Source organism: Sparus aurata, chromosome 10 (assembly GCF_900880675.1).
Source record: "Sparus aurata chromosome 10, fSpaAur1.1, whole genome shotgun sequence".
NCBI classification, from domain to species: Eukaryota; Metazoa; Chordata; class Actinopteri; order Spariformes; family Sparidae; genus Sparus; species Sparus aurata.
Window position 1 is genome coordinate 10043304 of NC_044196.1, and position 14258 is coordinate 10057561.

At 39.6% G+C, this 14258-nt stretch overlaps 2 protein-coding genes across 2 annotated transcripts in view; both read right to left on the reverse strand.

The window, feature by feature from the left end:
• The window catches only part of LOC115588980 (uncharacterized), a 654211-nt gene that overhangs the window by 598036 nt on the left and 41917 nt on the right, over positions 1-14258 (reverse strand). The gene's annotated exons all lie outside the window — the stretch shown is intronic.
• Positions 1337-2624, reverse strand: LOC115588979 (uncharacterized). Its single transcript, XM_030429651.1, has 2 exons — positions 2467-2624; positions 1337-2325 (listed from the first exon to the last, which is right to left on the reverse strand). Exons 1-2 carry the CDS (start codon positions 2617-2619, stop codon positions 1351-1353), a joined length of 1128 nt encoding a protein of 375 aa, XP_030285511.1. The 5' UTR covers positions 2620-2624; the 3' UTR covers positions 1337-1350.

Sequence of the window (14258 nt, forward strand, 5' to 3'; positions counted from 1 at the left end):
GGAAAAAAGTGTTTAAGGAAAAAGTTCCTCAATTTTTCTTTTATATCCCAAATTGCCCAATACATTATGACATGTGAACCATTTAACAACCATACAACATTTAGACTTATTGGTAATGTCTAGCAATATAAACTGAGGGATTCACAGTAAATTACCTGCATTAAAACACACCACTTAAAGAACATGTTCTCATACAAACAAAAAGTTCAACAAAACAAAAGTGGCAAAAGCAGCAGACAAATGTGGACAGCACATCAATGCTGTGACAGGTTAAACCATTGTAACTGTAGTAGTTCCTTCATAAGCCAAAAGTCTGGAAATCTTACAAAGTCTAAACATGATTTTCTGATGTAAGTCCAGTGTCTATAAGCTGAAATCATTGTACCTTAGACAATGTCCATTACCCACACGTTACTTTCTAATACTTTGTTCATTTCATGTCAAAAAATCTGGGTAGTTATCATAACTGACTGGCAACTCCAGGTAACAGACGCATGTATGAGCCACTGGTCTTCTCTGAAATCCCTGAACTTGTGTGAAACCGACAGTGATGCACTTTCCTGTGAATAAATCTGACCCACTGCAAAATCTGAGGAAAAAGGAGAAGTGCTGGTTGTCTGACTCCCTGAGATATGTACTTACGTACTTGACAATTTGTTTCTCCTGAGCATTCTGGGTACTAGGGTAAGAAATCTATCTCATGATCTTTCGTGATTGGTTGGTTGTAGTTACCCACAGAGTGCTACAATCCCTTTCAGCTCTGATCTAACAGGTGCAAGCATGTTGCTCCACTGTTCAATGACAAAAGCGGGCTCTTGAATCAGTTATTGGTGAGCAAGCTCCCTCAAGATTTGCTCAATGTTATCTGCTGCTGGAATCTTCTGGCAGTTGTGGATATCCATGATTTCCAACAATTCCTCTCAGTCAACACTTTCAAAATCTGTCAAAGATCACGTGAGACATACTTGAGAAAGTTGTCTACAAGATCACTCTCCACACAACCCAAAACAGCTTGCTCCAGGAGTATGGGTGCAATTTTTACAGGCAGGTACTTCTCTTTCTGCCAGGCAATTGTAATAATTCGGCCTACACTTTCCCATTCTTGTTTACCAAAATCATGCCGTAGGTATGGCACTTTAAAGCCATTTCCCACGGTGCACTGCTCATAAAAGTCATTCCAAAATTATGACAGTACATCCCTCAAAACTCCTCCATCATCCACAGCCTTTTCAAGCTTTCCATCTGGAAGAATAACTTTAAAGTTCAAGTCATCCTCCATGATACTTTGCTCAGAAAACACTTGAATTAGTTCTCTAAGAATCTGTCCACGATGAAGAACAATAACTTGCTTCACTCTCTCTCTCTTTGACTGGCTTGTTCTTGGAACATATCCATGGAAGGAGGCAAGAGAGATTCTATTGTCAGTTCCTGAGAGAGAGGCAAGGTATCATCAAGAGTGGAGGACTCCATCCCAGGGATGCTTTCTGTGTGAAAAGTCACAATTCCACTATCCTCTAATGCACCAACATGAAACAACGTTTCATGTACTGGCAAACCAGATGCATCAGTTAGGTTGACTGTAGTGTATAGAAGGGAAACACTTTCACTGCTTGCATTTGCAAATACAGTGCTGCTTTCAACAAAAACAACATCTGAAGTATTTATCTCCACAGTGTCTGCTGCATGAGTGTCTGGAGAGTGGCAATAGATATCAGGTCTGTCACATGTCTTTTCACCATCTTGTGTAGTTGCATCACTATTGTCTTCCTCCAGATTTATCACACTGGTATTGTCTCTTTTCTTGGTTGTTAAATAGAAACGTAACAGAGGCAACTTTGTCTTTTCATATAGCTCCCCGACTGTGATACCATCATCAAGTGAATTCGGCTGAAAGTCAGTTAGATTATTGTCAAAATCAGTAAGGCTCCCCTCTGCATTTTTCCCATCTGGAAAAAATAACTGCACAGCCTTTTCAATCAAGTTCTGTTTTTTACTGTCCTTTGTGACACTCTCTTTTCTGGTTCCCCCACCTATTTTGGTGCGCACCTGCACAAATTCCCCTTCTCTGAAATGCATCCATCTCAACTCAATTTTTCTCTGATTCTTCTGAGCGTTCTTTTGACTTTGATGCTGCCTCTCAGACACGTCATCGCCTTTGTTTCTAGAGAGTTTTCCTCTGAGCCGCTCAAAGATCTTTGACTTGCGACTGTTGGGTTCTTTTTCCTTTCTCCTGCAGTATCCAAAAACAGCCAGCCGATCACCATAGGATGGCAGATACTCCCGTACCTGGTCATCTGTCATGACGTGTATGACACTGGAATCCATCTAAAATGAAGAAACATTCAGAATTTTTTGCAATGAACAACCTGCTTATACATCACCCGATATTATTAACTAAGCTCTTCAAAACATTTTTTAATGTTTATGCGTGATTTGCCAAAATTGAGCATTTCCTATATTAACAACCTTCTCCTGTTCCATTCGCTGTATTTCCTCCTCCGGCACATGCCGTGACCTTAAGTAGTCACCCAGCTCATCCATATTTTGCCTGTTCAAATAACCTCTGCATCCCTGTCGAAGAAAATTAAAGCTTAAATTTGACCTAAATAAATTACACATCTCGACAAAATCATTTTTCTTCACAGTCAATGTCATGTTTAAATAAGACAAAACCTGTTACTGTGCTCCAAATTATTCGCCTAAGAAGAAAGGTTGTATTATTTTCATTTTAATATCTTTTATATTCTTTTAAAATAAAGCTCTTGGTTTTCTGATTTTCTAAAGCTGCCTTATGATATTATGAAAAATTCACACTCGGAACTCCAGGCGATTTTGGACCACTTTTGGTCCCCCTGGATTTATATGTAATAAAGCTTGTATAACATCAGCCCTGTAATGCCCTGTCAGGTAACAGGGTTAGGGTTAGGGTTAGTTTTTGGTGTTGTTTTTTTCAGGACAACCTGGGCTCTAAGAATATTTGTGCTGCAGTGTCATAAACTGAGAACATAAAACATATGTTACATTGTCCGAAGACTTTACAACATACTGTAGGTCTTCACGGCATGTTGTACGTGTATGCTAGTGTAAGACTGGCGTAGCCCTTTTCAGGAATAGGACGGTGCGTGAGGTGTGTGTGCGTAAGGTGTGAGAGGGCGAGCGAGAGTGAGGGAGTGTGCATGCTTGTGGACGGTGAATTTATACGAGAGGAAGGAAAGCGAAGGAGGTAACAGTAGTAGCAATATTAATTAATGTACAGTATAGGCAGCAGTTTTGTTGTGAAATAAAGGCGACGGCTCCTCCAGATACAGCAAAGCTCCCTGGTATTATTTCCCGACCAGCTTAACACATGAAACTTGTTTCACCCCGAAGGTAAACACAAACTTCGGCCCTGGAGGAAATCATCTCCCCTGTGCTTCCCGACCACGGTCCGGGAGCCGAACAGGAATGGTGTAACACTAAAATGACTATAGGCTGATATTGTAGGTGTGATAACACTAACCAACTCTTGAATAAAGAGCTATGTGGAGGCTGATGTTTCCGCCTTTGAGTAACATTAAGCAACTCGCTGCAGATCTACCGACACTGTTTTCAATATTGGCGTGAACGTTAACCTGCTATACAACTAAATACAGGAGATAGTATCAACGGTGGACTGATTAAAATACTACAAAATCCAGTGTAACATTAAAAGTCTTGACAGTGCACACGGGAAAGTTCAGCTCAGGCAGAGATGGCGATAATGATGAAGGCACCTCTGCCTGCACCTCCGCCCACCTCTGCGCGCTGCAGCGCATGCGCACTTCCTATCTCATAATTATGACTTTTTATCTCATAATTTTGACTTTTTTAATCTCATAATTATGACTTTTTTTATCTCATAATTATGACTTTTTTTATCTCATAATTATGACTTTTTATTTCATAATTATGACTTTTTTTCCCTCATAATTTCGACTTTTTTATGTCATAATTATGACTTGACACTGGGATATTTATTTTTTAGTGGCGGAAACGGGCTTCCATAGATGTGACTGTTTCAGAAGGGTCTGATTATTGGCCTGCATCAAACAAACGGTGCGTTTACATGACACTCGAGAAAACCGAATTACTCTGTTAGTCCGACTATGATCGGATCTTTAAGATGCATGTATACACCTTAGTCTGACTAAAATCGGACCAGATCAGATTTCTCATAGTCGAATTAAGACACCTAGATTATTCGATTGATAGTTGCATTACTCCTGCATGTATACGGATGGAAGAAGGTCATGTGGTCTGATGAGTCCAGATTGACCCTGTTCCACAGTGATGGGAGCATCAGGGTCAGCAGAGAGGCAGATGAAGTGATGTACCCATCATGCTTGGTGTCTACTGTACCTGCCTGTTGGGGCGATGTTATGATCTGGGGTTGATTCACTTGGTCAGGTCAGCTGACTACCTGAATATACTGAATGAGCAGGCTTTTCCATCAGTGCTCTTTTCTCTTCCCTGATGACACACTGTGTTCCAGGATGTGTTGAGACTTCACACAGCAGCTTGACTCTCCCTTCATCAACACAAGAGGTTGGCGAAAAATGAAAGCAACTCTGGACGGAAAGAAATGTTGTGACGTTGATCAGCTGATCAGAACGATGCCACGGAGAAACTGGCTGTAATCAAAGCTAAAGGTGGTTCAACCAAATATTACAGTGTGTGACTTTTTTTTGGGCCAGACAGAATGTTATAATTATATTTTTTCTACATGACGTATTAATTTCATAGGTAAATATGACATCATGATTCATCTCTCCTGTACTGGACTACAGAACACACAGGAAGTGATGTCTTTATTTATTTTATATCAACAGAATGTAAATGAATCCATCAATATGAGAGAAGTTGTTTTGTATTAACATGTTATAATTTGGTTTCATATAAACATGAAAAAAACAGATATTTTTATATGAAAATATATTATATGACACATGAAACCCCTTTATATCCTGTTTCTATTATGTATTTCTTTCCATGTATTTTATCATGTTCACATTGTTCTGTTAGAAAAGCTGTGATTTGTTAACGCTGGTGTTAAAGATAAAGGATTTCTACTTTATTCAGGAGAGTCTGCTTGTTGTTGTTCCTGAAGACATCTAACATGAGAGTAAAATGAAGCCTCCTCAGCTGCAGTCATGTATTAATGTCAGCAGGGGGCTCCAGTGGTTACCAACCTGTGACAACATGTGGATCAGCTGCTGCTGCTGCTGCTGCTGCAGAGAAGATCAGATACATCATCAGCTGTGAGCTTCACTTTGATTTACTCTCAGTCTGTGCAGGAAGAGGAGGATCAGTGAAACATAAAGAGTGTGTTGCTCTTGGTTTCTTCACCTTAATGACAGCTGACAATATCTTGGACTTTATGAAAGAGTCTTATAAAACATGACATGTACTGTTTGTAGGCCTGCAGGTGATTTTCCAACACATGGCTCTGTGTTTCCAGTCTGACACAAAGTCTCTCTGAGTCTTCTTGAGAAAACATGAAGTGAAGTCAGTTACAAACTGCTTTACCGGCCACATTAATGACCAGTGACATCACTGTGGTGAAGACTGCAGGTTTATAAACCAGCATTTTACTGCTGCGGGTCCAAACATCACTGATGTTAACGTCCCTAAAGCACAACTCAACAGACAGACAGGTCCAGTTAAAGTCCAGTTTCAGACCTGGACGTCACAAACAGCCAGCAGCCTGAACACAAACTGAGAGCGACACAGACTTTGACCAACACCTTTACTTTTAGAGGGCTGGTCTGAGCCCAGAGTCAGAAACCTGACACACAATCCTCAGGTGGTGAAAGTCTTCAAGTGTTCAGGGAGGAGTTAGCAGTTCATTCCTCAACACACCCTAACAACGGACCTTGTCTATCTTGTAGATGAGGTGTGACGGAGCTGTCGGCTCAGGTCTCTTACACAGACCGCTGTACTCTGTTGTCTCATCACAGCTTCATCCACACATGATCCATCACTTACATGCTCGTCTGTGTCAGTGTGTTAGTTTCCTTCACAGCAGGATGAGCTTGTTCTTTAATAAACTCCTCTGTCGACAGAGAGGTCAGTTGGATACAGACATGATAAATGTATCAAGGATACATTAATATAGTGAAGTGTAGCTGGAAACCATCTGTAATGTGAATGTAGGAACACAAGCCCTTTTGTCCTGTATCTTAACGAGGTCCTGTCCTGCCATGATTATCTTTGACTCAAATTTGCTCCTTCCTCCGAGTCCCTAACCTCTTGACCTGGCAGATCTTCTCCTCTCTACAGAGTGGGGGGATGTGGTTTTCTTGCTATAAACAGATCACCAGAGAACTTGTTTTATTAAGTTACCACGACTAAGCACAATAGAGTCCTCTCTCTCCACATCAGATGACAGGAAGTGGGGGTAGATGTTGGTTGGGGTAAAGATGTCCCAGTTCCCCCCCTCACAGGCCAAACCATTTTTATGACCCTGTCTGTGACCTTCCAATACCACTCTGTCTCTATACTTCCAAATTCCAATACATTCTGAATAACTATTAAATTACAATTTCATCTTCTTAACTTTATCATATTCCCAAGTAGCCTAAGAAGGTCATACAATAGATCTTTCCCATGTTATTGACAAGCCCAAATGAAGTTGATTACCTGTTAATGTCTGATATGTTTTAAGATAGAACTACAAGGAATATGTATGTATGTAAGTCCTTGATAAGTTAAAACACGATTTCGAAACATTAAAACAATAATTTAGTTAAATTAAAGTGTTGTGGGTCTAAACTCAGAAAACAGAAGGAATGATTGTCAGCCAACCAGCCAGCCAGCATTTATTTTTATTTTTAAAGCAATCTTTACTTTTATTTTTGCAACAAGCTCTAAGAAAAGCGAATTGAATAACTACTTTAAGTGCTTTACTTTTTTCCAAGTTTTTGATAGAACAAATTCTTTTCTTTTTGATTTTTGGATTTTAATAGACCGTTAAAATATCACCGCCTGATCCAGAAGAAGTTGAATTAGTTAAAGGATCAGAACTTAAGAACCACCTTGAAACAACAAAGAAAAAGTCTTTTTCAAGAATCTGATCATTTGATGAAGAACGTTGCAGTCATTGTCTGCTTCAGAAGCCTTGCAAGGAGTCTCCAACAAAAGAGACTTTGTGTGATCCCAGCCGAGACCGACTCTGCCCCCAGCGCTCCCAAGGCGGAAACCCTGCTGGGCCTTTGGACCAAGAGTTCCTCAACGGAGTACCGGCCTTCCCTCTAGCTATTCGATCGACGCACCGTGCTGTAGTCCAACCCAGAACTCTCAAAGAAACCAAGCTTCAGTGCCTCCTGACGCCCAGACAAAACAGGCTGAACGTCTTCATACAGCTGGATCCAGAGAATGAGTGGTGTCTAAAGTTCTGACTTCTGTCTAAGTTCTGACTTCTATCTTATGAACTTAGGAAAATTGAGATTTGGGTCTCGTTAGTATTAAAAATTACTCCCGTAATATTTAATATATAAAAACCCGACCCTTTAACTTTACCATCTGCCAACGGTCACATAATTTTATTACTTTCTAATTACAGTCTTTACCTTTTCTGTTGTCTGTTGTTGTTCGTCTAAAATTGTCATTTCTTTTATTTTACTCCAAATTATTTAGTCAATAAACATATATAATCATTTATCTTCGTCTGGAACTTAATTTTAATGTGGTGAACCGATGGATACGTGCAAAGAAGTCACTGCTTCAGAATATGAGATTGAATAAATTCATTTGAAATTGATACTCTAACTGTCTAAGTCAAACTTGGACAGTTAGATGTTTGGAATAGTTCCCTCCGGCCTGTTCCAGTAAATCAAACAACGGAGGTGGTGCCCCATCTACGAGTGTATTATTAATCGCCAGTGATTAATTACCCTTACAATCAAATAGCAATGTATCTCCTATACATTACCCCCTACATATTTTATGGTGCCGTCCGTGTGAGTCCCATATACTTCCCTACATGAACAAAGGCCACAACTAAACACAATCACAACTAAACTAAATTAAGTTGCGCTTAAGTCACCAGACATCCAGAAGGGACAGAAAGTCATCTTGAAACTAACCAGTTAAACAGACTTCAAGGTGAGAATACTCCCTCGGTGAGGGGGAGGGCAGATCAACAGAGAAAGACTGAAAGTAAAACTTTGACAACCACTGTTCAGCACAAGCACAATAAACCTCGGCCACAAACCAGTGTTTATGAGGCTGCATGGTAATACACGCCTGTTCAATAAAACAATAAACTTCTGCATCATGTTCACTCATCTGGCCTGAACATGACCCACTGTTAACTCAGTGACTAAGATCCTGCACACCACCATGACCAAGGACATTATTTTAATGTTTCAGTCACTTTGAAATTAACACAGACTGACAGGTTGTGTTGTGACAGCTGAGGACAGGAAGTGTCCTGATATAAGAGTCAGAGCAGATAAACAGAAACAGAGCTGATGGAGGAAACATTGTTCTTCTTCTCCTTCATGTGTTGTCTTCTGATGGATGTAGTTTCACTGCTGCCTGACCTCATGTTGTGTTTATAGTGTGAACATGTTGTACTCTTCTGTGTGTCAGTCTTCTGATGTTAGAAGCTGATTTACACTGAGGTCACATTAAAGACTAGAAGACACAAAGGAGATGAATGTATTTGTTTTTATTGCATCAGATTCTTGTAAAAGATAATCTGATGAATAAAAACAGTTATTATATCAACAAATATTGTTCATGACATCATAAAGCATCAAGAATTAAAAGCCTTGTGAAAGTTTAAAGTCATTAAGCACATTTAACTTCATATAATACTGATTTGAGATGTTTTACAGCATTTGAAGAATAAAACGTATCTAATTTGTTTTGTTCAAAGTGAGCATGAAGTAACATCATAGTGATAAAAACTGTAAAAAAAAACACTGCAGCTGCTGTAGAATCAAGAGATCAGATATGATCAGAATTAAATCAAACTTGTTTCCATCAGGAGAAAAGTGGAGTGTTTCCCATCATGCACTGTGTTCTGAGGAGAGAAGAGAAACATCTGCAGCTTCTTTATGATTTAATTCTGATGCTTCACACACATATTGATAATATACGAGAGAAAGATGGAGAGAAGACAATGTGAACAACTGCAAATTCACTCTGAACCTGTGCAGGAAGTTTTACACCAAAACACAGTGAGTCAAAGTCTTTGTGAAGGCCAACATCCGTATATCCAGTTTTTATTACTGCTTTTAAATTGCCCTGTGTAATACTTGAGTAAATATTAACAAAAGTCACATATTTGCAAAGGCATGCCTTGGGAGTTCAGTTGTGTGCTACTTTCAGTTAATCAGCAGGAGATCACTGTTGAAGCAGGGTGAGAGTATCATTTTTAACAGAAATATCGGAGTCATCTGTTCCAGTCAATGGTCCTGTTGGGTGAACACGTCAGCAGCTGCTCTCTGTAAGTACTCTTCTCTTGTTGGTTGAAGTCTAAACAGAGTCAGTGGACCACGAGAGAAGAGAAACATCTGCAGCTTCTTTATGATTTAATTCTGATGCTTCACACACAGATCGATATATATGAGAGGAAAATAGAGAGGAGACAATATAAACTGTGATTTCACTCTGAAGCTGTGCAGGGAACTGTAAACCAGAACACAGTGAAGTAGTCAGAGCGGTGTGGCTGTGAAGTGAAACAGATTGACTGTGTGTGACATTGTAGAGAAAAATTCTGGTTAGTGTGTACCGTGCTGAGGCATGTCAACTATATACCGGAGAAGAGCTGAACTGTAGATGTGCCAAAGGATACTTATCAAATAATCTCTTTGACTTAACTCGTAATCTGCTTTCAGTTTAGTGCCTGAACTGATAACAGATCTGCGACTGTGGAGCTTGCAGACAGTTTTGCAGATAGTTTCATAGGTACATGCATGCATGATTCATTCGCAGTCTGAACATCTCCTGCTCATACTGCAGCTGGGAGGGACAGACTTTTTTCTGTTATCTGGCAGCTTGCAGATAACACAGTTCAGTCCAGAGCTTCATGTGTTAAGTATCATTGGCCCCAAATCACAAAGACAGCTGCAGATGTTTCTCTTCTCCTCACAGAACACAGTGCATGATGGGAAACACTCCACAAGTGACACCCTTTATATGTTTAAAACTACAAATGAACTTATTAGTGCAGGGATTTATTTTAGACAATTTTTCTTTTTACATTTACATCAGCCAGTAGCGGTTTCGCGCATGCGCGATTCATGCGCAGTCTGAACATCTTCTGCTCTGACTGCTGCTGGGAGGGAGGACGATAAGTGCATCAGAGTCTCCATCAGTCTCCAGTAACACCAGAGAGTCGCTAGATTTGTCACTAGTTGCTTTTTTTTTTTCGCTGGAGGGTCTGAAAACTCGCTACATACAGAGACAAAGTCTCTAAATTGGCAACACTGTGCAGCCCGGAGCCGGGATCCAAACACCATAACAGTACGAGAAGAGTTCAGTCAGTACTGCAGCTCGGCTCCATTTTCTAGCAGTTTGCAGTCGTAGTAAAGTGATGTTCCTGGTAGAATGTCCCTCACACAGCTGACTGAAGTGTCCTGTCATTGTGGAAGCAGTGATGAGTTCACTGTCTGTTATTTCCCTCTCTGATAAACACTGTAGTGTCCAACAAACAGCAGGATTTCATGTTTTTCACTTTCTTGCCAAATCCATTCTGCTTTATATGATTCCAGATCGGATGTTCAGGTTCAGATCACACGGTCATGTTGTCCCCGACATATATTCACATCACTTTATTGCACTTCAACTTCAAAGACTGACTTCCTGCTTTACTCTGATCAACACTTCTATTTGTAAGACAGTTTATATTCTCTCCTCTCATCGTCCTCTCGTATATAGATATGTGTCTGAATAATCGGAGTTAAATCACACTTGTTTCCATCAGGAGAAAAGTGGAGTGTTTCCCATCATGCACTGTGTTCTGTGGAGAGAAGAGAAACATCTGCAGCTTCTTCATGATTTAATTCTGATGCTTCATACACAGATAGATATATATGAGAGGAAGATGGAGAGGAGACAAACTGTGATTTCACTCTGAAGCTGCGCAGGAAACTTTGAACAGAAACAACTTAAACTTTTGTTTCACTCTGAAAATGCACAAAAAAACTTTTAACCAGAACAGTGTCAGAGAGACAGAGCAGGTTTCTTTTGCCTCCCTGTATTTATAACCTTTCAATTACTGGAAGTTAACAGTCATAAGATCTGACATTGTTGATTGTTTACACTATACTGTATGTAGAATATGTGTTATGGCAACAATGTAAATTGACCTTGACTAAGCTTTAATGCTAATAGGCAACACGTTAACACAGGAGTATAAACACTTGCAACTTTCAAAAGCCAAGTTGAAACTCTGATGTCTGAGACAGGGACCTCCTCTAACTAGGTTTACTCTGGCTGTTTTGACTTAAGGACTTCTTCCTCCGATGTCTGCACACGTCAGCAGCTGCTCTGTGAGTACTGTTTGTTGGTAGAAGTCAGATGGATCAGATCATTTCCACTTGTATACATCTTGTGTGAGAAGATTTTATTGATGAAAACTAAACAGAGTCAGTGTTGATGTTTCCCTCCACCTTCATCTACACACTTGAACACATTCATTCGTCAGTATTGAGTCAAACAGTGAGCTGTGAGCTCCTGATGTCCTGTGTGACAGTGATGTGAATGTGGACTGGGACGGAGTCGTCCTTCGTCTACAGCTGACTCTGTTTTGTCTCTACTGAACTTTACTAACAGCTGCTGGACTTGTTTGTCTGTGATTCTGCTGAACATTTAGAAAAGTTAATTAATTTTATCTAACCCATTCATTTTTACCACTATAACGTGAGCCGAATTAACAAGAAGGCCCAAATAGTTAATAACATGTTGTACATGTTTTTTAATGGAGTCTGGTGACTTTTCCATGGACCACAAGAAACAGTTTATATTAATTACTATTCACTGTGTGTGTAAAATGTGACATGTTTCCTGTCAGTATGTTCTGTTGTTTAATAGCTACATGAGGTGTAAATGTTGAGGTTCAGCTGCTGGAGGTAACAAACTCTTCAGACACAGAAGCAGACAGACTCTGACAGCGAGGAGACCACAAACTGACTCTTTACAAACAAACACCTGAATGTTTGTGTTTAATGTTGAATTTACAAGAAATCATCAACGATTCATGTGTGTCATGTGTGCTTCCAGAGAAAGTCACCAGACTCCATCAAACCCCCCCCCCCCCAAAAAAAAAATGTTCAATTTGCAGCTTGTTGTGTAAAAAAAAACAAAACACTGAGAACACATTCTGAACTATTTGGGTCTTCTTGTTAATTCGGCTCACAATACAGTGGTAATTATTAATACGTCAAATAAAATCACGTAGTTAATTTAAACATAAATAAAACTTCATATCAAACTTGTTTCCATCAGGAGAAAAGTGGAGTGTTTCCCATCATGCACTGTGTTCTGTGGAGAGAAGAGGTTCAGGTCATTATTTTGAGATGTTATTGTGATCAAACACTCCTATTAGCAGTCAAAAGAAGTGTGTTTTGCCCTGGACGCTCCTCATGAACAGTCTCTGTGCAAACAAAGACAGATAATTACGTGAACAGACGGTTAAATGTGACATTTCGGAGTTGTCGTGTCATGGCTCGATGATGGCCTTTCATTGTGTGATTTGTGACTGAAGCAACATACAGACATGAATTCATCTCATGTCTGTTTTTTGTTATTCTATTCATTAATGTGAATAGTGAATGTGTATACAAAATAGAGCAATGTGACAAAACAAAACACTGCTGCATACGACAATAACATCTCCACCTCCCTGTGATGCAATGCTCACCTGTTTAAAAGGCTGAGTCCTCTGTTCTCCTCCAGAACGAGGAGTTTTCTGTGTGGTTTAAGTTTTGAGTTTGGTTTTATTTGATTGTACATGTTGTTCAAGTTCTATTAAGACTTTTTTCTGTTTCGGATCCTGTCTGGTAAACGTCCCTTCATTTTATATTGATTATTTTTTGACTGGCTTCATGAGATAATTTTGTTTTTTACAACTGAGAGGATTTTACAGGGATCTTGCCACCATCTGCATCTAAAGGTAATCCTGACTGTAAAAATGATTTAGCAGCTGTTTTAGGCTCTTTTATAAACACTGAGTGAACCTCGCTGTCTTTCCATCTCAATGTTTGGTGCTCATGTGACTTCCTTCCTCTTTCTCTGAATGCTCTCTTGCAAGTTATAGCAACAGGCGAGAAAATTAAATGCTCTGTGTACTTGAACAACATGACAGGTTTCTCTGGTTTGAACATTGTTGAAATCATGTAGGATGATGTAAGAACACAGCTCAACAAAATATGTAGGAAAGCTCAAGTTGTTTTGGGGATTTCATTGCAGAAATGGTCAATATACGAAACGTGTGAAGTGCACAATAATGCTGATGACAAGCTGGAACGCTTGTCATCAAAACATGAAAGCTTTCACTTTCATGTTGTGACAGTGTCGTACTAATGTGCTGAAATCAACATTTCTGTTAGGATTCAAATCATGTTTTGAGACAAACAAAAAATCTGGTTTTATGCCCGATGGAATTTCCCCATGGAATTGTTTATTTTTATTTAACCTTTATTTATCCAGGAAAATTCCAGTTAAGATTAAGAACCTCTTTATCAAGGGAGTCCTGACCTAGAATTCCTGGAATTGTCTTGATGTGTTGTTTTAACTATCCAGTGGTTTCAAACTTGTAAATGTGAAAGCGCAGTTGTGAACAGGGGTCACCAGCTTGGCACCTGATTAGGGTTTGGACAAGATCCTGTCTTGGCTTTAAATATCTGGAAGACTTGCAAATGTCCAACCGTTTTGACAAAAATATTTTGGTTTTGTTGGTACAATAACATCAGGAAAACATTCTGATATCCCGACAAAAATAGCCCAATTTTGTCACAACAAAAATGCCGGAAATGTCCTGATTTCTCATCAGAAATGTCCAGCTTTGTTGCCACAAACACAGCAGAAAATGTCCTGACAGCTTGTCAGAATATCTCTTCTGTTTCCAGAAAACTGGGTGGAAATTGTCCTGACTTATCAATAAAATCAGGTTTGTTACGACTGGAAATGTCCTGATGTCTCCTCAATGAAATCAGGTTTTGTTGCCACAAATACAGCAGAAAATTGTCCTGACTTCTCAATAAAAACAATCCTCCGCTGAGGATGTCTCA

Coding starts and splice junctions, on each gene's coding strand:
- LOC115588979 (XM_030429651.1), bottom strand. CDS start 2,619: ATGTGTAATTTATTTAGGTCAAATTTAAGCTTTAATTTTCTTCGACAG. Junction 2,326..2,466: donor AGCGAATGGAACAGGAGAAG/GTTGTTAATATA, acceptor TCTTCATTTTAG/ATGGATTCCAGTGTCATACA.